The sequence below is a fragment of the Amphiura filiformis genome, chromosome 11, assembly GCF_039555335.1.
Source record: "Amphiura filiformis chromosome 11, Afil_fr2py, whole genome shotgun sequence".
NCBI lineage: Eukaryota > Metazoa > Echinodermata > Ophiuroidea > Amphilepidida > Amphiuridae > Amphiura > Amphiura filiformis.
This window is the reverse complement of record NC_092638.1, coordinates 4,431,418-4,458,570: the sequence shown is the minus strand read 5'-3', so window position 1 is coordinate 4,458,570 and position 27,153 is coordinate 4,431,418. Positions and strand designations below refer to the sequence as shown.

Below are 27,153 nucleotides of genomic sequence, written 5' to 3'. Positions count from 1 at the left end.
AAGTCCAGGATGACATTACAAGAATTATTCCAGACCCTTGGGGTCTGTTCACAAAACTCGGTCATAAATCTGCATGTATACTATATTGTGCCTGAGTGGAATGATTGTCAAGTACTATGCTACTTGTATACAATGTATCTCTTTGAATTTGTGCGTAATTTTATATGCACATAGTATACCAAGTATTTGTGTAGGACTTGTACTTGATTTAATATCAATGGGTACTAAAAAGGGTCAATAAAAAAGATACATTTCACACTTAGCTGCAAAAAGAATGCAAAGCAAATTTCATCATCACTGTAAAAGTATATATTTACGCACTACATTTAGTCATCATCATCATGACATAATTAAGTCATCTTACAGGAGTTTCATTTATAATATTACTCAAAAAATTAAAGGATGAGATCTAATTATTGAAATTTGTCAAAATTAAAAACAGCATTATCATTGTAAGTCATATGAGTGTCATTTTATTCAGTAATGTTTAGGCAACTGCACACTTGCACCACCGAGGACTGAAGTCACATGACACTGTAAAACACTTTCCTCAGCATCATGAGAATATTAAAACAAAAAATGAATGCAGATCAGATCATCACTTTCTGATCCTTCTTCTTCCGGTACTGTGCAAAACCTCAAAAGACTATCGACGCAATCCTTATAGGAGTAATATAGATAAGTGCAGTTACTTCATCATTTGTTTAATTAAAATGTGTACACAGAAAATAAAAGTATCAGTACGAGTCATGGGTAATTACCAAAGACATGGAAAACAAGATCAATGCATTTGCAACATCTTGCTACAGAGTCATGTTAAACATCAAACGTGTGGATCGGATTCCAAATGAAACCATCTACAACCTGACCAACACCACTCCACTGGTTGCCAGAGTCAAGATTCATCAACACAAATTTCTCGGCCATATACTGTGTCTTGAAGATGGCGAGCCTGTGAAAGAATATGCGCTTTATATTCCACCACATGGGAAGAGGAAACCGGGACGGCCGCGCACACTGTACTTACAGTATGTCCAGCACCTCCTGGGAGATACTTACAGTATGTCCAGCACCTCCTGGGAGATACTGAAGGGATGCTGCAGGCAAACAAAATTGTTTCGCTTGCTCAAGATCGCATTAGTTGGAGAAAGCTTGTAGTCGCTTGCTCCGCAGCCGATTGATGATAATGATGACACAGAAAGAAAAAAAAATGACAGTTTTCAGGGTTTTTTTTTTTTTTTTCAATCTGTCCCCAAGTTCATTCAGTCATCTTTTGATAACTAGTCCTATATAATATGTCTTGCATTATTTTTGTGTGTGTGCCCTTGTCCAGCCTCAAGCTCTCAACACCCTTTACAGCCTCTCAAGTCAATGTATTACTGAAATCCTTTTTCACCGTGCATCGTAGCATTCATCCATTCTCATCTATCCTCCCATAATTAGTTAATGAAGCGGTGATCTATGTCCCTCCTAGGGGCCAAGGCGGACCAGCCAGCGACTTGTAATTATGCTGTCAACTGTCATCCATGGACTTGTGTTTCATTAAGACCCAATTAATCACACATGACCATGGATGTTTCATTAACTCTCTCCACGCTGGTGTCGACTGCAGACGACAAGTTTCAAAAAATTTCAAATTCAAAATTTTTCAGAATTGTAAATTTTTAATACCATATTTAGAATCAGCATGAAAAATGCATTAAAATGAGTGCAAACAAGCCTAGTATTGGTTCAGTGGTTCTTAAGATTGCTCTTGATAGTTTGAGAAAATATCTCAAAACTTGGACTTTTTTATGTTGAAATATATGGCTAGCACACATAGCATTAAGATCCAATAAATCACACATGACTAGTAAACTGGCATTGCATGTGTAGTAGACTTGTTGCTGGCATAGTGCCAAGTGTCAATGTCATATGGCTTGTTGCTGGTGTGCATTCAGATCTGTGGATGAACTGATCAAGTAAATGGTCATATTTTGTCCTGATTGCTAAAGCTGATGTACAGCAAGTTTTTTTAATTAAAAACTGTCTCTAATAAATGCCCCCTTTTGAAAAACGCAACACCACAGGGATGTTTAATAGAATAAATATGGTATTTAAGGTGTATAATTACTGCAATAATGTAAGATTTCAAATTTAGAACTGTAATGAGGTAAAATAAAAGAAAATAGCTATATCATGAAAGCACCAGTTGGTTTATGTTTATATCAGTGAGTCTGATTGGCTTATAAATCCAGGATGTATTAAAATAACTCTCAGGGTATTATTGTTATTTGTATTGATGAAGTAATTGTCTGCTTCTGAGATTGGTGTTGATGAAGTAGCTATCTACTGCTGATATTGGTGTTGACAAAGTAGCTATCTGCTGCTGATATTAGTGTTGACAAAGTAGCTATCTACTGCTGATTTTGGTGTTGATGACGTAGCTATCTACTGCTGATATTGGTGTTGGCGAAGTAGCTATCTACTGCTGATATTGGTGTTGACAAAGTAGCTATCTACTGCTGATATTGGTGTTGATGAAGTAGCTATCTACTGCTGATATTGGTGTTGATGAAGTAGCTATCTACTGCTGATATTGGTGTTGATGAAGTAGCTATCTACTGCTGATATTGGTGTTGATAAAGTAGCTATCTACTGCTGATATTGGTGTTGACAAAGTAGCTATCTACTGCTGATATTGGTGTTGACAAATTAGCTATCTACTGCTGATATTGGTGTTGATGACGTAGCTATCTACTGCTGATATTGGTGTTGATGAAGTAGCTATCTATACTGCTGATATTGGTGTTGACAAAGTTGCTATCTACTGCTGATATTGGTGTTGACAAAGTAGCTATCTACTGCTGATATTGGTGTTGATGAAGTAGCTATCTACTGCTGATATTGGTGTTGACAAAGTAGCTATCTACTGCTGATATTGGTGTTGATGACGTAGCTATCTACTGCTGATATTGGTGTTGATGAAGTAGCTATCTACTGCTGATATTGGTGTTGACAAAGTAGCTATCTACTGCTGATATTGGTGTTGACAAAGTAGCTATCTACTGCTGATATTGGTGTTGATGAAGTAGCTATCTACTGCTGATATTGGTGTTGACAAAGTAGCTATCTACTGCTGATATTGGTGTTGACAAAGTAGCTATCTACTGCTGATATTGGTGTTGATGAAGTAGCTATCTACTGCTGATATTGGTGTTGATGAAGTAGCTATCTACTGCTGATATTGGTGTTGATGAAGTAGCTATCTACTGCTGATATTGGTGTTGATGAAGTAGCTATCTACTGCTGATATTGGTGTTGATGAAGTAGCTATCTACTGCTGATATTGGTGTTGACAAAGTAGCTATCTACTGCTGATATTGGTGTTGACAAAGTAGCTATCTACTGCTGATATTGGTGTTGATGAAGTAGCTATCTACTGCTGATATTGGTGTTGATGAAGTAGCTATCTACTGCTGATATTGGTGTTGATGAAGTAGCTATCTACTGCTGATATTGGTGTTGATGAAGTAGCTATCTACTGCTGATATTGGTGTTGACAAATTAGCTATCTACTGTTGATATTAGTGTTGATGAAGTAGCTATCTATTGCTGATATTGGTATTGATGAAGTAGCTATCTACTGCTGATATTGGTACCAAAGTAGCTATCTACTGCTGATATCAGTGTTGATTAAGTAGCTATCTACTGCTGATATTGGTGTTGATGAAGTAGCTATCTCCTGCTGATATTGGTGTTGACAAAGTAGCTATCTACTGCTGATATTGGTGTTGATGAAGTAGCTATCTACTGCTGATATTGGTGTTGATGAAGTAGCTATCTACTGCTGATATTGGTGTTGATGAAGTAGCTATCTACTGCTAATATTGGTGACGGTGTTGATGAAGTAGCTATCTACTGCTGATATTGGTGTTGACAAAGTAGCTATCTACTGATGATATTGGTGTTGACAAAGTAGCTATCTACTGCTGATATTGGTATTGATGAAGTAGCTATCTACTGCTGATATTGGTACCGAAGTAGCTATCTACTGCTGATATCGGTGTTGATTAAGTAGATATCTGCTGCTGATATTGGTATTGATGAAGTAGCTATCTACTGATGATATTGGTGTTGATGAAGTACCTATCTACTGCTTATATTGTACTGATGAAGTAGCTATCTACTGCTAATATTGGTGTTGATGAAGTAGCTATCTAACTGCTGATAATGGTATTGGTAAAATCACTATCTACTGCTGATATTGGGGGTTAATGATGCAGTTAGCTACTGCTGATATTGGTGTTGATGAAGTATCTATCTTCTGTAGATATTAGTATTCATGAAGTTGCTATCTACTGCTGATATTGGTATTGATGAAGTAGCTATCTACTGTGACTCCGTTATTAGTAACTTATCCTTCAAACATGTTTTTGTCCTTCACATATGTTTTGTCCTTCACATATGTGTTGCAACCAGCAAATGTATGTTTTCAGTGCAATACATTATCAAAATAAATAACATATTTATTGATCTTGGTGCTCATTTAAATGTAACCTTACTCATCACATCAAATAACTCATAATTTAATTATTTTTCTTTTTTTTCTTCTTTTTTTTTTTCTTGCTTTCTTTTCTCTTTTTCAGATTATGTTCTAGATCTTGATTCTGCCTCCAGCCACCTTAAGGAGCTACACACCTCTATGGACACAGCGCATACAGACACCATTTCTATCGTGGTCTGCTTACAAGAAATCTTTAATCGTTTTACAAACTCCCCCTGTGTGACTAATAGACAATCCATTGATTTCCCTTAGTGTTAGAGATAGGGTTAGGTAAAATAACAGCAACAAAAAACTAGTTTAATTTCTGTAGAGTGTGCATATTTGGCTTTTGGGTGCAATTTACTACATTCCATTTCTAGAAATCAGAAAAACTAAATAACTTTTGTGTGTTTTTTGTGTGCATAGGATGTCTGGAAAAGGTAATATCAGAATACTCTTCATAGTTTGTTTGCAAGTGATTTGAAATCATTAAAACTTAGAGAAAGTCAATTATGGTTTTTTTATGGTTTCACTAAGAAAATTTTACTGTAAATATTTGATATTTGAAGCATATTTTATCATTTAAAATCGCACAAAAATATATTAACATACAATTCAAGAAAACAGCATTTCTCTTGGATTTTGCTCCATACCTACTTAAAACATTTTTAGCCTTAATTCGATGGAACAAAAAAAAAACCTTTGATTTACAGGCAGATGGACATTGAAAGTAGGCTCGGTAGGTCGGGATTTGTTTTTTATATATATAATTTTGTTTCTAAAATGACCCTAAAATATTACTGAAAGCTTTTAAATTTGGCCAAATTTTATGATTTTTTTGCAAACATATTTTGAAAATGTTCTGAATTTTTTTCAAAAATTTTCATTCAAAAGCAATCAATTGTGGCCCAAAAATGGCTGATTTTACTTGATTTTAGCAAAAAATAAAAAAAAAATCCCAAAATGCAAAATCTGGCTCGGTTGGGCCAGTATAAATGGTGTTGTTGTTGTTTTTTGTTGCCTAAAGGTTATTTTTTTTGAAAACTACAAAAGCTCATTGTTTAAACACTTGGGAGAACAGTTACAATAAATAATTGTATATTACAATATTAGCAGTAGATAACTTTTGTGGTGTATAAAATACGTAATAAAATTGTATGGCATGTGCCGTAAATTTATATCATATACAAATAATCCATGTAGTCAAGTTTATTTTATACATGTTTTGTTTAATGACTAGAATCACGGTTGTTTGATGTATATAGAATTGGCTTCATTTTTAACTAAATGAAAACTATAGATGGCGCTATTTATCCTAAATCATATTTCTTTATTTGCAAGGGTTAAGTGATTAATACTGCCATTAAAATAGCTGGAATAGGTGAAACAAGCAACAAGGAACTTTTATAAACATATTTTATCAAACAATAAAAGGAATTATTTGTATTAAAAGCTTGAAAGAGTAATTTCCAGTAACTAAATAGCGCCACCAATTTTGTCATTAATAGATACATTTTATATCAGAAAAAGCTTAAAAAATACTATAAAAGTGAATAATTTTGTAAAAGGGGGGAAATTAAAGTTAAGAATGACTCAAAAGCGTCTGTATACATTAGCATGATATCACCTTTTAGCTGTTTAAGCCTAAAATTTGGTTGCACATGATGTTTTGTTTGAAAAACTAATAAATGATCCCATCAAACAACCGTGGAATGTTGATGTGCAGTACAAAGAAATAATAATTATGTAGATTTTTCATTTGTGAATTATACAGATTGTTTTGTAGATATAATTTTGTGTTGTGCAGTACAAACAAATAGTAATTTGTATTTGTAAGGTAGTTTTTTTCTATTTGTTATTATTATACAAATTGTTTCGTTTTTCAATAAAGCCTTTGAATTAAAGGTGCCTGTTTTTAAGAAAAGTTGCACTTAAGATTAATTGTAATGTTCCATTTCCTATATATTTTAATAAAATACAAACGGTAAAATTATGTAAAGGTGAAAGTCCCTCTGTATATTTCAACACAAGAATAAAATGTACTTAAAATGTTCATTTGTTTAAGGTGGTACTACACCCCTGGCCAATTTTGTGCCTATTTTTTCATTTTTCTCAAAAATTATAGCACATTGGCGACAAGTAAGATATGTATATTATAGGGGCAACGACTACAACTACTGCACTGAAAATTTTATTTCAGCACAGACAACAGTTGTGGAGTTACAGTCAAAAATGAGGGAAAACAAATATTTGATCAATAAATCAATAACTACTTGTCTTGAGTCACTGAAATTTCAGTGTAGTAACTGGATTCCTTGCCCCTATAATATACATAACTTTTGTTATCAGTGTTTTATTAGTTTTTGTGAAAAATGCAAAAATAATCACAAATTTATAAAGGGGTGTAGTACCACCTTAAATTTATCTTCATTAGTATTATCATAATTCAGTTCAGTTCAGTTTTATTTCATCAAATTTTATCCATACAAATAATTACAATATCAAAAAGCTTTTACAAACATGGTATAATAATGATGAAAATGATGATGATGCCACTGAATGCAGAGCGTGTTGTTATGGCACCCTGTACAAAATTAGTATTAAATATAATAATAAACAAAATTATAGATGGATAATAAATACATTTGTAAGATATGTGCCTTGTGGGTTAGGTATAAACTTATTATAATTCAATGAGTAATGATGGTGAAAATAACAACCAAACCTACACAGTAGGTGTAAATAGGTTGTAAAATCCCATTATATAAATGATAGTTCAGGCATGGCATAAGTATTACAATAATAGCAAAAATGTATTTAGGGTGAGTGATAGCATAAGCATTGCACATGCACGTAAAACGAGTCTATATATTAAGTTATAACCAGTATGGTCATAACCCAAGTTAAGGATCAGTGACCTGTTGAACTTTTACCTCACCAGAATGATCAAAACCAAGGATCAGTGACCTTTGGAACTTTTACCTTCATCAGCAAGATCATAACCCAAGTTAATGATCAGTGGCCTTTTGAATTTTCACATTCATCAGCATGATCATAACACAAGTTACTTATAAGTGAACTTATGGTCACTTCACCACATATGTACATCAAATTCCTCAGAAACTATTTGACTTTTACATTTTGGATAAGGAAAACCCCCATTGACTAAGACTGAGATTATGAGAGACTTGTGAAGGGGACCATCTACATACCAAACAGAGATGTCCAAAACAAACCAGTTTTAACGTGTCCGAAAGGTCACTGATCATTAACTTTGGTTGCCAGTCTAGTCCCCAGCTAATGGTGAAATATGTATCCCAAAATTTGACATATGTCTATAAATTATACTTGTAAAAACATTAGAATATTCCAATCAATGTTGATTTTAGAAAAATAAATGTATGAATTGGTGAATTAAAATTGTCAAGTGTATATGATATAATTCAATTTGTTTCAATGACAAATCACTCAAGTGAAGAGTTCCATTTGGGCTTTCTCTATTTGCTTAAAAGTAAATAATATGAATAACAACTTCATAGTTTTGAACTTTTATACTGCTGTAATATGTGACGTGATCTGATCCATAGGTGCCAAAGGCAGTATCAAATATCTCTTGAAAATAGCCAAAATACCAAGCAGTATCAGGGACTGCAGACCTGGGGTTGTCAATTATTGGAATACCTAAGATTTTTTTCAGACAAAATTTCTCTTTAGGTTGTGCAATTTGCAAGTAAAAATGATCAGTTATATTTCAAAAATGAAGAATGGGTTTGTATACATTTTGATTGTTTTCTTTTTTAAATCTATACAAGTAATCAATATTTTCTTGCTCAAATATTGGATCTATATCATCATATTATTGGTAAACACTCATGGAGATTGTTGTTTAAATTGTACAAGAGATTTTTTAAGCAAATAAAACAAACATTATTTTCACTAGACTAGAAAATCTGTGTGTATGTTTCTTTCTTTCACGAGTATATGATATAATTGTATGTTCACATTGAAAGATCTTCAAACTGTGAAATCGGTGTAGGGATCATGGGTTCCACTACAGTTAAAACTTCACGATCTGGTCAGGCTCACTCAGTTCTTTACCATTGACCCATTCTTTTTTCCTTCTCTTTCTCTCTATCTGTATCTCTTTCTCTTTGTGTTTGTTTGTTTCTTCTTATGTGGTTACTTCATATAGCAAGCACTTCGGTCTCTGAAATTAGTTTATAAGAATTTCAAACTGTGAAATCAGCCTAGGGACCACTGGTTCTGCCACAATTGAAACGTTTAGATCTTGTCAGACTGTTCTTTTACCAATAGGCTATTAATAAAGTACAATGCACGCTCCTATAAATGTGAAGCTAATACAAATCCAGCGATGTGTTAACCCTAGTGGATAGCATGTTACTTCACAACATTCATACATGAAAAGACGCTAATATTTTCCACAAAAGACTTGTGAGCATGAGAAATAATTAAATTATATCGCAGTTACATTTGACATACTTGAGCATGACTTGAATGATTTGCTCTTTACCATGTCACGCATGAATCCAGGCAGTCACGCAATTCAATTTTCAAAAATAGGTCTGGTAGTAGATAATGTGTAATATAGGTCATCATGATAACCTATAAAATTTTGTCTACTTGCTGTTTTATTGTGATATGGAACAACTTAGCCAGGAGGTTCTATTACTGGATTGTTTTAACAAATTAAGTAGATTGGTGTACCGGGGTGGATTGTGTGGCTTCTTTGTGTGTTCCATAGTTAGAAAGTGTCTGCAATTAAAGCTTGAGAAAGAATGGAGTTTGAATTCCAAATGGGGTTACCAGAATGGGTTACTCCATTCGAACTCTATACTCCCTGTGTGGGAGATTAAGGTCATGTCTTCCATAGGGGGTATATGGATTTCAACTGGAATAAACCATTATGGGATAATATACTTCTTCCAACAGGTTCTGATGTGGTTGATGTCTAGTTTGCAACAGTTCTCCTGTCGGAAGGTGGCCAAAGTTTTCTTGTTGGAAGGTGGCAACAGTTTTCTTGTTGGAAGGTGGAAACAGTTTTCTTGTTGGAAGGTGGCAACAGTTTCACATCGTAAAGTAGGATGAGGGCATGGTTCCTCTGGGACCTCATTCCCTGATGCTTTCTGTGCCTCCTCTCTCCATCTCTCCTCCCTCACATTTATCTCTCCCTGTCTCTATCTTCATTCAGTCTCTTTCTCTGCCTCTCGCTGTTTCCCTCCTTCTCTCTTCCTCTTTTCTCTCTCTTCTCTCTCACTTTATCAGTTCTCTTCTCTTTGTCACTCCCTCTCTTCCCGTCGTCTCTCCCCTTCTTGTTTCTCTCCAAATCTCAGTCTCTCATTCTCCTCTCTACTTTTCTCATTTTGTTCTCTTCCTCACTCTCTTCTTTCCTCTCTTACAGCTCATGTGATGTGATTCCTTCCAATATGCTGTTGCAAGCAATGAACTACAAAAGTTGAAAACTTTCTAGGCATGAAGACAATTAAGTTTTTGGCGCTTTTTTATTATTGCATTTGTGTCATCATTAATCATGGTCATAGTTCTTACAGTGTTTATGAATTCACACCGTGAAAGCCTCTCTCAGTTACTTAGTTCAAATGCATTTTATAGAATATATTTCTTGATGGACCGTTTCCAACATGTCACAGTGGATGTGTCGATTTCTGGACCTGTCAATTACACTCAGAAAGTGAATTTAACTTCTTCCCCTTTTACCCACCACTGTAACTCGATCATTACGTATAAAAAAAACATGCATATTACATTTTTGTATGTGAGTGACTGCTGATGTTACTGCTGATGCTGGTATTATTAAAATAACCAACTACACTCTTTCCTGTTGATAGTCCTTTAACACATTTGTACTGCCCTTGAAATAGTGTTGCTAGTTCATACAATGTTGTCATATTCTACCTCATGGTAATTTTTCAATTAATGTTTTCAGTGCAATACTTTATCAAATTAAATAGCATATTTATTGATCTCGGTGTTCATTCAAATGCAACCTTACTACATCAAATAACTCATAATTTAATTATTTTGCTCTTTTTTCTCTTTTCTCTTTTTCAGATTCTGTTCTAGATCTTGATTCTGCCTCCAGCCACCTTAAGGAGTTACACACCTCTATGGACACAGCGCATACAGATAGCATCTCTGTCATGGTCTGCTTACAAGAAATCTTTAAGACGGCAGATAGTGATCGCTCTTGCTGATTATATCCACAGGGCATTACATTCACTACAAGGCAATAACAGCCCGATTCTTAATGGCTCAGTTCAATGTCTTGTATGCCTCAGTAATGTCTTTATAATTGGCACGGTTTAGTTGGTTATGTGGTTTTGATCCCAAATGCATCAAGATCATTCCATGGGTGTGCAGCATCAACATAACCCAAGTTAAGGATAACTGACATTTTAAACTTTCACATTCATCAGCATGATCATAGCCCAAGTTAAGGATCAGTGACCTTTTGAACATTCACATTCACCAGCATGATCATAACCCAAGTTAAGGATCAGTGACATTTTAAACTTTCACTTTCATCAGCATGATCATAACCCAAGTTAAGGATCAGTGACCTTCTAAACCTTTCCTTCATTAGCAAGATTAATAACCTTTTGAAATTTTACTTTCCAATATGATCATAACCCAAGTTTAGGTCACTGACTTCTTGTCTTGAACTTTTACCTTCATTAGCATGACCATAACCCAAGTTAAGGATCAGTGACCTTTTGGTCACTTCACCACACATGTACATCAAATTCCTTGGAAACTATTTGACCTTTACCTTTTGGATAAGGAAACCCCCTTGACTGGGATTGATGTTATGAAAGACTTGCGAAGGGGGCCATCTACGTACCACATAGAGATGTCCAAAACAAACCAGTTGGAAGGTTACATGTCCAAAAGGTCACTGATCAGTAATGCTCTGCATGCTAGCCATATGCTTCAACATCAAAAGTCCCAAGTTTTGAGATATTTTCCCAAAATATCAATAGCTATCTCAAGAACCACTGAATCAATACTAGGCTTGTTTGTACTCATTTTGATGCATTTTTCATGCTGATTCCAAATATGGTAATGAAAATGCACATTTCTAAAATGTTTGACTTTTAAAATTTTTTAAAACTTGTCGTCTGCAGTCGACACCCGCGTGAAGAGAGTTAATGCTGGTTGCCAGTCTCCAGAGAATGGCAAAAGTTGTGCCCCAAAATTTAAGTTATATCTATAATACTTATATTGTTTTATGGAGGCACCTTAAATAAAATTCAGTCTTACTTTCTGAAAAATAAATGTATGAATTGATGCATTAAATATTACCAAGTGTAATTCAATTTGTTTCAATGACAAATCACTCAAGTGAAGAGTTCCATTTGGGTTTTCTCTATTTACTTAAAATATAGATGAGTTGACTTCCGACGTCAATGCCTGGCAGTATGCGCACGAATCATCACAATTTCTATAGTTTTTTGCCTGGCAGTATGCATGCACATCATATTTTGTTCAGGGCTCATGTTTTTAAAACTCCCGCCACATCACAATAAGGCCTGAACAGGGTAGTGGTTGCATGGGGTTCTCTCAAGCATATCGATATACCAGTCCCTTGCCTTTGTTGATAACCATTGAGGTCAACTCATCTATAAATAATAACTTGAAAGCTTTGAACTTTTATGTTGCTTTAATATTGGCATGAATGAGTGTAAAATCGCATTTTGGTGGTTTTGAGATCTTACAATTTTTGAGTAGCTGTTCTTTGTTTGAAGACACCTGTATGGTATGTCCTTTGTGAATGAGACATTATGTGGTACTCAATATTCAATTCTATTCCCATTCACATACCACTGACTGTACAGGTGTCTTCAAACAAAGACCATCAACTCAACAATTGGTGTGTCTCGAAACTTCCAACTTGCGACTTTACGTTCATTTTTTGGGTGCAGGTCGCAAATATCTCTTTAATTTTGCCAAAATACCAAGTAGTATCAGGAGCTGCAGACCTGGGGTTGTTAATTACTGGAATACCTAAGATTTTTTTTAGAAAAAAAATTCTCTTTAGGTTGTGCAATTTGCCAGTAAAAGTGATCCGTTATATTTCAAAAACGAAGAATGGGTTTGTTGGGTACATTTTTATTGTTTTCTTTTTTTAAATGTATACAGGCAAGCAATATTTTCTTGCTCAAATATTGGGTCTATATCATCATCATATCGTTATGAATACGGCAGAGTGACGAATCCGCAAAATCGCTGTTCTGAGTAAACGGCGTTTGAAAATATTGGTACTATTCCAATGAACCTTCTAAAATATGAGAACATTCGTGAGCACTCATTTGAAATGTATATTATAGAGGGGAATGTGCACTAATTATTTGCAATACTTGCATGTTCTGAAACAATCGATATATCCTTCAAAACATGTATTTACAGCTATACGGCTTTATGCTAAATCCAAAAAGTGTCAACCGCTGCAAAAAGAGTTACATACGGGGACGAATCCGCATTCAACTACGTGTAAACTATAGCACCCATCCTTGATTTGAGGATTTTATGTAAAAATTGCTGGTTGCCTAAGGCTATAGATTCTAAACTTGGTATATCAGTTATAATTAGTCATCCCCGTAATATTTATTGAAAACTCCGGTTGAAATCAAGGATTTTAGAATAAATATAACAATATTGGCCTATATTTTGTGTATAAATTTCCCAAGTTTGCGACGGCGCTCTGACATAATTACGCCATAGCGATAACGTGTGGGGAATGTTTGTACTAATTTTGGCATCACTGGGTAGAAGATACCTATAGCTATCCATTGGTATCAAAAATAACAGTATATGACATGTAATATAGAAGATTCGGAATTTTCAGCTATACTAGACAATTTATCAACATGATTTGTACAGCTAAGTATACGATTCGTCTTTTGGTCAATTCATTAATCGCACTTAGGCGCGATTCGTCCAAATCACAATTTCAATATCTACGTCGGGAAGTAAGATATATCATTAATTTTTGGTGGAAATGAAAGATCGCCTGAAACATAATCACAAGCATACAGTAACTCAATTTGCTCAAAATGCTCGATTCGTCACTCTGCCGAATTCATAACGATATTATTGGTAAACACTCATGGAGATTGTTGTTTAAATTGTACAAGAGATTTTTAAAGCAAATAAAACAAACAATATTTTCACTTCACTGGAAAATCTGTCTGTGCGTTGTTTCTTTCTTTATATGGCTTCTACGAATGGCAAGTACATGATATAAGTTGAGCTTCACATTTCTTAATTGGATTCAATGAAAGATCTTAAAACTGTGAAATCGGTGTACAGAGATCATAGGTTCCACCACGATTTAAACATTTTTGATCTGGTCAGACTCACTTGGTTCTATACCAATGACACATTCTTTCTTCCTCCATTCCTCGGCATTCTTGTTGTCTCTATCCTTTCTGTTTCTCTGTTGTTGTTTTTCATATATGATTTATACTTTGAATAGCAAGGACTTCGGTATCTGAAATTAGTTGAAAGAACTTCAAACTGTGAAATCAGCTTACAGGGACCACTGGTTCCACCACGATTGAAGCGTTCTAGATCTTGTCAGACTGTTCTTTTACCAATGGGCTATTAATAAAGTACAAATCACGCTCCTATAAATGCAAAGCTAATCAAAATTCATTGATGTATTAACCCAAGTGGATAACATGTTACTGCACATCATACATACATAAAAAGATGGTAATATTTTCCACAAAAGATATGTGAGCATGAGAAATAATTAAATTATATCGCAGTTACATTTGACATATTTGAGCATGACGTGAATGATTTGCTCTTTACCACGTCATGCATGAATCCAGGCAGTCACGCAATCAGTTTTCAAAAATAGGTCTGGTAGTGTAATATAGGTCATCATGATAACCTGTAAAATGTTGTCTACTTATTGTTTTATTGTGATATGTAACAACCTAGCCTGGCGGGTCTATTACTGAATTGTTTTAACAAATTGAGTAGATTGGTGTACCGGGGTAGATGTGTGGCTTCTTTGTGTGTTTCATGGTTACAAAGTGTCTGCAATTAAAGCTTGAGATAGAATGAATTGTTTATTCCAATTGAAATCCATACACCCCTATGGAAGACATGACATAACCTTAACCTTCCACACATGCAGTGTGAATTCCAAATGGGGTTACCAGAATGGGTTACTCCATTTGAAATCTACACCCCCCTGTGTGGGAGATTAAGGTCATGTCTTCCATAGGGGGTGTATGGATTTCAACTGAATAAACAATTATGTGATAATGTACTTCTTTCAACAGGTTCTGTTTTGGTGATATCTAGTTTACAATAGTTTTCTTGTCAGAAGGTGGCAACAGTCTCACATCGTAAAGTGGGATGAGGGCATGATTCTTCTGGGACCTCACTCACTGATGCTTTCTCTATTCCTCTCTCCATCTCTCCTCCCTCACATTTCTCTCTCCCTGTCTCTCTCTCTTCATTCTGTCTCTTTCTCTGCCTCTTACTGTCTCCCTCCTTCTCTCTTCCTCTTTTCTCTCTCTTCTCTCTCACTTTATCAGCTCTTTTCTCTTTGTCACTCCCTCACTTCCCATCTCTCCCCTTCTCATTTCTCTCCAAATCTTAGTCTCTCATTCTCCTCTCTACTTTTCTCATTTGTTCCCTTCCTCACTCTTTTCTTTCCTCTCTTACAGCTCGTGTGATATGATTGCTTCCAATATGCTGTTGCAAGCAATGAACTACAAAAGTTGAAAACTTTCTAGGCATGAAGACAAAATCAATTAAGTTTTTGGCGCTTTTTTATTATCGCATTTGTCTCATCATTGCTCATGGTCATAGTTCTTACAGTGTTTATGAATTCACACCATGAAAGCCTCTGTCAATTATTTAGTTCAAGCGCATTTTATAGAATGTATTTCTTGATGGACTGTTTCCAACATGTCACTGTGGATGTGTCGATTTTGGGACATGTCAATTACACTCAGAAAGTGAATTTAGCTTGACTGGGGTTAATTTCTTCCCCTTTTACCCACCATCGTAACTTGATCATTATTACGTATAAGAAAAATATGCATATTACATTTTTGTATGCAAGCAACAAAATATCAATATGACATATACAATATTTTATTTATCTTTGTCTATAATATAGTTCACGAACTTATGCATCATGTGCATAATTGAAAGCTTGATTTCTCGAGACATCGAGTCAACAAGTCTGCACTCAAGCCAAGGTCTTCAACACTTCCCACCTGTAGCTGTCGTAGAAGTTGAGATGCGTATTTGTAACATCTACAACATAGATTTGAATTTTTACAATAATATCTGGCAGACCTATTTCAACTTTTTTATTAGCTTTTCCTCTCTCCCTTAGCACGCTTTCTTTTCTTTTCTTTTCTTTTCTTTTCTTTTCTTTCTCTTCCTTTTGTTTCCTCATATTTCCTTCACATTCCTTTCTTGTATTGTTTTGTTTCATTTTACCATTTCAGCTGTCATTTGTCATTAACAGTAGGACAAGAAGAGCAATATGGTTAAGGTGTCATGGACTCTGGTATCGTCATACTTGTTCTCAAGCTTCGGTGATTTAGCCATTTCTGATAGTTTCTTGAAACAAGATTTTGTCAGGGCTGTAGTTAATTTCCTTTTTTCTAATATTTTGTTTACAAATATTCCCCTTAGCTATCTACTGTGATATTGGTATTGAAGATGTAGCTATCTAATGCTGATATTGGCATTGATGAAGTAGCTATCTACTGTTGATATTGGTATTGATGAAGTAGCTATCTACTGCTGATATTAGCATTGATGAAGTAGCTACCTACTGTGATTTTGGTGTTGATGAATTAGCTATCTCTTGCTAAAAGTGGTATTGATGTGATGAAGTAGCTATTGACTACTGATATTGGTATTGATGAAGTAGTTTTCTACCTCAGTTATTGGTATTGATGAAATAGGTATATACTGCTGATATTTGTGTTGAAGAATTAGTTGTCTACTGATGATATAACAACTAGCACTTCAGACTTATTATATTGATATTCCAAAGTAAACTGCTAATACCTATTACAATACAAGGTCCAGGAAAATTAGCGAGGTGTCACTGGAGCTGGATGATATAATAATACTAGTCTTAATGAAGTAGCAATGTAACTCTGATTTTAGTATGGATGAAGCAGCTACCTACTGCTGATGTTACTGCTGATGCTGGTATCAATAAAATATCCAACTTTCCTGTTGATAATCCTTCGAGACATTTGTACTGCCCTTTAAATAGTGTTGCTAGTTCATACAATATGTTATCATATTCTGCCTCATAATTTCAAATAATATTTTCAGTGCAATACATTATCAAATTAAATAGCATAATTATTGATCTCAGTGTTCATTCAAATATAACCTTACTACATCAAATAACTCATAATTTAATTATTTTGCTCTTTTTTCTCTTTTCTCTTTTTCAGATTATGTTCTAGATCTTGATTCTGCCTCCAGCCACCTTAAGGAGTTACACACCTCTATGGACACAGTGCATACAGATAGCATCTATGTCGTGGTCTGGTTACAAGAAATCTTTAAGGCGGCAGATAGTGATCACTCTTGCTGATTATAACCACAGGGCATTACATTCACTACAAGGCAATAACAGCCCGATTCTTAATGGCTCAGTTCAATGTCTTGTATGCCTCAGTAATGTCTTTATAATTGGCACGGTTTAGTTGGTTATGTGGTTTTGATCCCAAAGGCATCAAGATCATTCCATGGGTGTGCAGCATGAGCATAACCCAAGTTAAGGATAACTGACATTTTAAACTTTCACATTCATCAGCATGATCATAGCCCAAGTTAAGGATAAGTGACCTTCTAAACCTTTCCTTCATTAGAAGATTAATAACCTTTTGAAATTTTACTTTCCAATATGATCATAACCCAAGTTTAGGTCACTGACTTCTTAAACTTTTACCTTCATTAGCATGACCATAACCCAAGTTAAGGATCAGTGACCTTTTGGTTAATAAATCACCACACATGTGCTTCAAAGTTCTTGGAAACTATTTGACCTTTACCTTTTGGATAGGAAACCCCATTGACTGGGACTGATGTTATGAAAGACTTGTGAAGGGGGCCATCTACATACCAAACAGAGATGTCCAAAACAAACCAGTTAGAATGTCACATGTCCAAAAAGTCACTGATCATTAATGCTGGTTGCCAGTATCCAAATAATGGCAGAAGCTGTGCCCCCAAATTTGAGGTTTGTCTATGATACTTGTATGGTTTTATGGAGGTACCTTAAATGCAAAAATATTAAATATTCAATTCAGTCTGAAAAATAAATGTGTGAATTGATGCATTAAAAATTACCAAGTGTAATTCAATTTGTTTCAATGACAAATCACTCACGTGAAGAGTTCCATTTGGGTTTCCTCTATTTGCTTAAAAGTACAAAATATGACACTACTTGAAATCTTTGAACGTTTGTGCTGCTTTAATATTGGCATAGAATGAGCCTAAAGACCAAGTTGGTGGTTGTGAGATCTTACAATTTTTGAGCAGCTGTTCTTTGTTTGAAGACACCTGTATGGTATGTCCTTTGTGAATGAGACATAATATGTGGTACTCTATTCAATTCTATCCCCACTCACAAAGGATATACCACCGACTATACAAATGTCTTCAAACAAAGAACATCAACTCAACAGTTGGAACATCTCGAAACTCCCAACTCGGGACTTTACAAAATGAGTCGTGGGAGCAAATATCTCTTGGCCAAAATGCCAAGTAGTATCAGGAACTGCAGACCTGGGGTTGTCAATTAGGCCAAAAAAAAATGTTTGTTTGTCCATAGAGGCTTATGAAACAGTTGGGTCGGTAGGTCGGATTTTTTTTTTTTTTTTTTTTTTTTTTTTTTTTTTTTTTTTTTATTTTTTTTTTTTTTTATTTTTGTTTTATACGGTGTCCCATCGATGCCATACAAAAAATAAAATCCAAAAAAAATAAATAAATAAAAAAAAGACACAGTCGGGACCAGGGTACACGGTCGGTCGGACGTGGACAAACAAACAATTTTTTTTTTGGCCTTACTGGAATGCCTGACATGAGAAAAAATTTCTCTTTGGGTCATACAATTGACTAGTAAAGAATGATCAGTTATATTTCAAAAAATGGTGAATGGATTTGGGTACTTTACCACTCTTGTTCTATTATTTGTTCTAAATATATACATGTTATTAGTTTGTTCTTGTTCAAGTATGGGATCTGTATCATCATTATGTTATTGGTAAACACTCATGGAGATTGTTGTCTAAATTGTACAAGTCAAGAGATTTTTTAAGCAAATAAAACAAACAATATTTTCACTTGCCTGGAAAATCTGTCTGTGTGTTGTTTCTTTCTTTATATGGCTTCTACGAATAGCAAGTACATGACATAAGTTGTAGCTTCACATTTCTAAATTAGATTTAATGAAAGATCTTAAAACTGTGAAATCGGTGTACAGAGATCATAGGTTCCACCTCGATTTAAACATTTTTGATCTGGTCAGACTCACTTGGTTCTATACCAATGACACATTCTTTCTTCCTCCATTCCTCGGCATTCTTGTTGTCTCTATCCTTTCTGTTTCTCTGTTGTTGTTTTTCATATATGATTTATACTTTGAATAGCAAGGACTTCGGTATCTGAAATTAGTTGAAAGAACTTCAAACTGTGAAATCAGCTTACAGGGACCACTGGTTCCACCACGATTGAAGCGTTCTAGATCTTGTCAGACTGTTCTTTTACCAATGGGCTATTAATAAAGTACAACAAATCACGCTCCTATAAATGCAAAGCTAATAAAAATTCATTGATGTATTAACCCAAGTGGATAACATGTTACTGCACAACATACATACATAAAAAGATGGTAATATTTTCCACAAAAGACTTGTGAGCATGACAAGTTATTAAATTATATTGCAGGTACATATGACATATTTGAGCATGACTTGAACGGTTTGCTCTTTACCACGTCACGCATGAATCCAGGCAGTCACGCAATTCAATTTTCAAAAATAGGTCTGGTAGTGTAATATAGGTCATCATGATAACCTATAAAATGTTGTCTACGTACTGTTTTATTGTGATATGAAACAACCTAGCCTGGCGGGTCTATTACTGGATTGTTTTAACAAATTGAGTAGATTGGTGTACCAGGGTGGATTGTGTGGCTCCTTTGTGTGTTTGAAAGTTAGAAAGTGTCTGCAATTAAAGCTTGAGAGAGAATGGATTGGGGTTTTCCAGATGAAATTCATACACCCCCATCGACCTTTCACACAGGAAGTAGAATTTCAAATGGGGTTACCTGTATGGGTTACTCCATTTGAAATCTATACCCCCTGTGTGGGAGATTAAGGTTATGTCTTCTATAGAGGGTGTATGGAATTCAAAGAGAATAGCACCCGCAGAATTTTCCAAAGCACAAAAAAGCTACAAAGAAATGACTTTCTAAAAGCCAATGAATGCAAACTAAATTGGCCGTGTTCGGGAAAAGTGATTAGCGGTCATTTAAACTGCACTACATCGATCTAAACAGACACTTCAATAAATACAACTTTCTTATAAAACTTAATTTTGAACTTCAGGATGAAAGTAGCTCGAATGTGCTTCAATAAATTAGCAAAAAGCTTGGGAATTTAAGCCACATAAAGTCTGTAATAAAATGATTGGTACCTATCAGTTTCACGTGATATGAATATACATTCGTCCCAGTTAAAACTGCCTAATTTCTAGAACAATGTTATAAAGGTCATAAAGTTATCCATTCTAGTCATTTTAAGAGTTAAACTCAAATTTGAAGGGCACCAATCATTTTGATACAGCCTTTATTATTGCATTCTCGAAGTATGTGAATTTTTGGACCTGTCATTATTACACTCAGAAAGTGAGTTTAGCTTGACCGGGGTTTAATTTCTTCCCCCTTTACCCACCACCGTAACTCGATCATTACACATATAGAAGCATGCATATTACATTTTTGTACGTGAGTGACAAAATATCAATACAATATGCGCAATATTTTATTTATCTTGTGCATAATTGAAAGCTTGATTTCTCGAGACATCGAGTAAACAAGTCTGCAGTCAAGCCAAGGTCTTCAACAATTTCCATCTATAGCCGTCGTGGAAGTTGAGATGCGTATTTGTAACATGGACATAGACGTTTATTAGCGTGATTTCTTCACAACATAGATTTCGATTTGTATAATACTATTTGGCACACCTATTTCTTTCATACTTTTCTTTCTTTTCTTAGTTTTTCCTGTTTCCCTTTCCTTGCTTCCTTCTTTTTTTTTTTTTTTTTTCTTTTCTTTTCTTTTCTTTTCTTTTTTTTCTTTTCTTTTCTTTTCTTTTCTTTTCTTTTCTTTTCTTTTCTTTTCTTTTCTTTTCTTTTCTTTTCCTTTCCTTTCCTTTCCTTTCCTTTCCTTTCCTTTCCTTTCCTTTTCTTTTCTTTTCCTTCTTTCTTTCTTTCTTTCTTTCTTTTTTTTTCCTTTTCTTTTCTTTTCTTTCCTTTCTTTTCTTTTTCTTTTTTTTCCTTTCTTTTCCTTTCCTTTCCTTTCCTTTCCTTTCCTTTCCTTTCCTTTCCTTTCCTTTCTTTTCTTTTCTTTTCTTTTCTTTTCTTTTCATTTCTTTTCCTGTCCTTTCATTTCCTCACATTTCCTTTCCGTTCCCTTCTTATATTTTAGCTGGCAACAAACAAAAAACACAAGAACACACGAGGTGGTTAAGGTGTCTCATACTCTTGTATCGTCGTGCTTGTTCTCAAGCTTCGGTGATTTGACCATCTCTGATATTTCTTTAAAGTTTTTTCAAGGTTTTTTCTCAATATTTTGTTGACCAATTCCTTGTCATGGTTGGTGTTTTATCGAGTCATTCCAGATGAAATCCATACACCCCTTACGGAAGACATAACTAAAATTATTAATGTGAATTTCAAATGAGGCTACGTTTTGGAAGGGTCATGTCTTCCATCCATATGGGTTTGTATGGATTTCAACCAGAACAGCTCATTCTATGTCCAATTAACAGGATACAGTATGCTAAAATCACACCAACATTGGTCTTATGGCTCGTGTGATGTGATTGGTTCCAATCTCCATGCTGCTGAAAGCAATGAACTATAAAAGTTGAAAACTTTCTGGCCATGAAGACAAAATCAATTAGGGTTTGGCGCTTTCTTTTTTATTAACACATCGCATTTGTCTCATTGCATTACTCATGGTCGTAGCTCTTACAATGTATATGAATTCACGCCGTAAAAGCCTCTCTAATTATTTACCGACTAATTGTATTAAGAGTGAATCAGTTATTTAGTTCAAGCGCATTTTATAGAATGGAATGTATTTCTCGATAGACCGTTTCCAACATATCAATGTGAATGTGTGGATGTTCGTGTTTGTCATTACTCACAATTCCACCCGCAGCATTTTCCAAAGCACAAAAAAGCTGAAAAGAAATCATGACTTTCTAAAAACCAATGGTTGCAAACTAAATTGGTCGTATTCTGAAAAGGTGATTAGCGGTCATTTAAACTGCACTACATCGATCTAAACGCAAGTTTATTTTGAACCTCGGGATGAAAGTTGCACTCGAATTAGCTTCAATAAATTAGCAAAAAGTTTCTGGGGAATTTAACCCGTGATTAGAATAATAACCAGGGTTGTAAATATAAATTCGTCCCAGATAAAACTGCCTAATTTCTAGTTCAACGTTATAAAAGATCAACAAATTATAATTATGTCATTTAAGAGTTAAAATCAAATTTGATGGGTACCAATCATTTTGATACAGCCTGTATTATTGCCTTCTCGGAAGTGTGTGAATTTCTGGACCTGTCAATTACACCCAGAAAGTGAATTTAGCTTGACCGGAGTATATAATTTTTCCCCTTTCACGCACCACCGTAACTCCATCATTACATATTAGAAAAGCATGCATATTACATTTTTGTACGCGAGTGACAAAATATCAATACAATATGTGCAATATTTTATTCATCTTTGTCTATAATAAAGTTCATGCACTTGTGCATAATTGAAAGCTTGAATTCTCGAGACATCAAGTAAACAAGTCTGCAGTCAAGCCAAGGTCTTAAACACTTTCCACCTATAGCTATCGTAGAAGTTGAGATTTGTAACATGGACATAGACGTTTATTAGCGTGAATTCTTCACAATATAGATTTCGATTTTTATAATACTATTTGGCACACCTATTTCTTCCATACTTTTCTTTCTTTTCTTAGTTTTTCCTGTTTCCCTTTCCTTGCTTCTTTCTTTTTTCTTTTCTTTTCTTTTCTTTTCTTTTCTTTTCTTTTCTTTTCTTTTCTTTTCTTTTCTTTTCTTTTCTTTTCTTTTCTTTTCTTTTCTTTTCTTTTCCTTTCCTTTCCGTTCATTTCCTCAAATTTCCTTTCCGTTCTCTTCTTATAATTATTTCATCTGGCATTTGTCATAAACCGGTAACCGCAGAGAACAGCAACAATCAAACAAAACAAGTAGAACGAGGTGGTTATTCTCATACTCTTGTATCGTCATGCTTGTTCTCAAGCTTCGGTGATCTCTGATATTTCTGAAGAGCTCATTGAATATCCAATTAACAGGCTACAGTATTCTAAAATCACACCAAAATTGGTCTTACGGCTCGTGTGATGTGATTGGTTCCAATCTCCATGCTGCTGAAAGCAATGAACTATAAAAGTTGAAAACTTTCTGGCCATGAAGACAAAATCAATTAGGATTTGGCGCTTTTTTTTTATTAACACATCGCATTTGTCTCATTGCATTACTCATGGTCGTAGCTCTTACAATGTATATGAATTCACGCCGTAAAAGCCTCTCTAATTATTTACCGACTAATTGTATTAAGAGTGAATCAGTTATTTAGTTCAAGCGCATTTTATAGAATGGAATGTATTTCTCGATATACCGTTTCCAACATATCAATGTATATGTGCGGTTGTTCGTGTTGTACATTACTCACGATTCTACCCGCAGCATTTTCCAAAGCACAAAAAGCTGAAAAGAAATCATGACTTTCTAAAAACCAACGAATGCAAACTAAATTGGTCGTATCCTGAAAAGGTGATTGGTGGTCATTTAAACTGTACTACACCGATTTAAACCAAGTTTCTTATCAAGTTTATTTTGAACTTCGGGATGACAGTTGCGCTCGTATTTTCTTCAATAAATTAGCAAAGAGTTTCTGGTGAATTTAACCCGTGATTAGAATAATTTCCAGTGATGTAAATATATATTCGTCCGAGATAAAACTGCCCAATTTCTAGATCAAGGTTATAAAAGGCCATAACATTATAATTATGTTAGTCATTTTAAGAGTTAAATCAAATTTGAAGGGTAATAATCATTTTGATACAGCTTATATTCTTTTTACGAAGCATGCAAATTACTGAACCTGTCAATTACACCCAGAAGGTGACTTTAGCTTGCCTTCGGTTTGATCATTTCTTCCCCTTTTACCCACCACCGTAACTCGACCATAACGTATAAGAAAAACATGCATATTACATTTGTGTACATGAGTGACAAACTATCAATACAATGTGTGCAATATTTTATTAATCTAAGTTGTCTATAATATAGTTCATGAACTTGTGCATAATTGAAAGCTTGATTTCTCGAGACACCAAGTAAACAAGTCTGCACTCAAGCCAAGGTCTTCAACACTTTCCACCTATAGCTATCGTAGATGCGTATTTGTAACATGGACATAGACGTTCATTAGCGTGAATTCTTCACAACATAGATTTCGATTTTTATAATACTATTTGGCACACCTATTTCTTCCATACTTTTCTTTCTTTTCTTACTTTTTCCTGTGTCCCTTTCCTTGCTTCTTTCTTTCTTTTCTTTTTTTTTCTTTTCTTTTCTTTTCTTTTCTTTTCTTTTCTTTTCTTTTCTTTTCTTTTCTTTTCTTTTCTTTTCTTTTCTTTTTTCTTTTCTTTTCTTTTCTTTTCTTTTCTTTTCTTTTCTTTTCTTTTCTTTTCTTTTCTTTTCTTTTCTTTTCTTTTCCTTTCCTTTCCGTTCATTTCCTTTCCGTTCTCTTCTTATAATTATTTCATCTGGCATTTGTCATAAACCGCTAACCGCAGAGAACAGCAACAATCAAACAAAACAAGTAGAACGAGGTGGTTAAGGTGTCTCATACTCATGTATCGTCATGCTTGTTCTCAAGCTTCGGTGATCTCTGATATTTCTGAAGAGCTCATTGTATATCCAATTAACAGGCTACAGTATGCTACAATCACACCAAAATTGGTCTGATGGCTCGTGTGATGTGATTGGTTCCAATCTCCATGCTGCTGAAAGCAATGAACTATAAAAGTTGAAAACTTTCTGGCCATGAAGACAAAATCAATTAGGGTTTGGCACTTTTTTTTATTAACACATCGCATTTGTCTCGTTGCATTACTCATGGTCGTAGCTCTTACAATGTATATGAATTCACGCCGTAAAAGCCTCTCTAATTATTTACCGATTAATTGTATTAAGAGTGAATCAGTTATTTAGTTCAAGCGCATTTTATAGAATGGAATGTATTTCTCGATAGACCGTTTTCAACATATCAATGTGGATGTGTGGTTGTTCGTGTTGTACATTACTCACAATTCCACCCGCAGCATTTTCCAAAGCACAAAAAAGCTGAAAAGAAATCATGACTTTCTAAAAACCAATGAATGCAAACTAAATTGATCGTATCCTGAAAAGGTGATTAGCGGTCATTTAAACTGTACTACACCGATTTAAACTAAGTTTCTTATCAAGTTTATTTTGAACTTTGGGATGACAGTTGCGCTCGAATTTTCTTCAATAAATTATCAAAAGGTTTCTGGTGAATTTAACCCGTGATTAGAATAATTTCCAGTGATGTAAATATATATTCGTACTACACCAATCTAAACGCAAGTTTCTCATCAAGTTTATTTTGAACTTCGGGGTGAAAGTTGCGCTCGAATTTGCTTTAATAAATTAGCGAAAAGTTTCTGGTGAAATTAACCCGTGATTAGAATAATTTCCAGTGATTATATCGTTATGAATACGGCAGAGTGACGAATCCGTAAAATCGCTGTTCTGAGTAAACGGCGTTTGAAAATATTGGTACCATTCCATCGGCCTTTCTAAAATATGAGAACATTCGTGAGCACTCATTTGAAATGTATATTATAGAAGTGAATGTACCCTAATTATTTGCAATATTCGCAAGTTCTAAAACAATCGATATTTCCCTCAAAACAGGTATTTACAGCTATTCGGCTTTATGCTAAATCCAAAAAGTGTCAACCGCTGCGCAAATGGTTGTATACGGGGACGAATCCGCATTCAACTACGTGTAAACTATAGCACTCATCCTTGATTTGGGGATTTTATGTTAAAATTGCTGGTTGTCCTAAGGCTATAGCTCCTAAACTTGGTCTATAAGTTATGATTAGTCATCCCCGTAATATTTAGTGAAAACTCCAGTTCAAATCAAGAATTTTAGTGTAGATATAACAATATTGGCCTATATTTTGTGTATATTTTTCTGTGATTTCCCAATTTTGCGACGGCGCTCTGACATAATTACGCCATAGCGATATCATGTGGGGAATGTTTGTACTTCTTTTGCTATCACTGGATAGAAGATACCTATAGCTACCCATTGGTATCAAAAATAACAATATATGACATGTAATATAAAAATTCTGAGTTTCCAGCTATACTATACAATTTATCAGCCTGTTTTGTACAGCTAAGTATACGATTCGTCTTTTGGTCAAATTCATTAATCGCACTTAGGCGCGATTCGTCCAAATCACAATTTCAATATCTACGTCGGGAAGTAAGATTTATCATTAATTTTTGGTGGAAATGAAAGATCGCCTGATACATAATCACAAGCATACAGCAACTCATTTTGCTCAAAATGCTCGATTCGTCACTCTGCCGAATTCATATTCGTCCCAGATATACTGCCCAATTTCTAGATCAACGGTTAAAAAAGGCAGAAAAGTATAATTATGTTAGTCATTTTAAGAGTTAAAATCCAATTTGAAGGGTAATAATCAATTTGATACTGCTTGTATTCTTCTGTTCATGAAGCGTTAATTTTTGAACCAGTCAATTACACCCAGAAAGTGAATTTAGCTTAATTAGAGTTTATTTTCTTCCCCTTTTACGCACCACCGTAACTCGATCATAAGAACTCCCATAAGAAAAGCATGCATATTACATTTTTGTACATGAGTGACAATTCAACAACTCCTCCTATACCTTTGTACAGGAGCCAACCGTTGTTAATCCGTGATGAATCCACACTTTTACTGTAGCGTATACGCGAACGCGAGCGAGACTACGCGTTACGCGAGAGCGCGTAAAATTCGTCATGCCTGGAACCTTTGTGCGTATGCAAGCTTACAAGTTGAATTGGTATTTTCAGATAGCGGCTACATTATGCCGTTTTATTCTGTAGTTTTATTGATGATATTAACAGAGAAATCATCGAAGTTTTTGTAAGGCTCAGTGACGATGATTAACTGACATTCCTCATGAAATAATCATGTGAATTATAC

The 27,153-nt window shown here is 34.7% G+C and overlaps 1 protein-coding gene across 3 annotated transcripts in view; it reads left to right on the top strand.

Moving 5' to 3' along the window:
- The window catches only part of LOC140164243 (HEAT repeat-containing protein 6-like), a 386,072-nt gene extending 368,516 nt beyond the window's left edge, over positions 1-17,556 (top strand). The window contains exon 21 of one of the 3 annotated variants that reach the window (XM_072187509.1): positions 17,014-17,556. In XM_072187509.1, the coding sequence (XP_072043610.1) occupies positions 17,014-17,156 (143 nt within the window). In that variant the 3' untranslated portion in view covers positions 17,157-17,556. Of the gene's footprint in view, positions 1-4,628; positions 8,220-10,612; positions 11,078-17,013 lie in introns of those variants that run through there. The other 2 variants (XM_072187510.1, XM_072187511.1) reach the window with 2 other exon arrangements.
- The last annotated feature ends 9,597 nt before the right edge of the window (positions 17,557-27,153 follow it).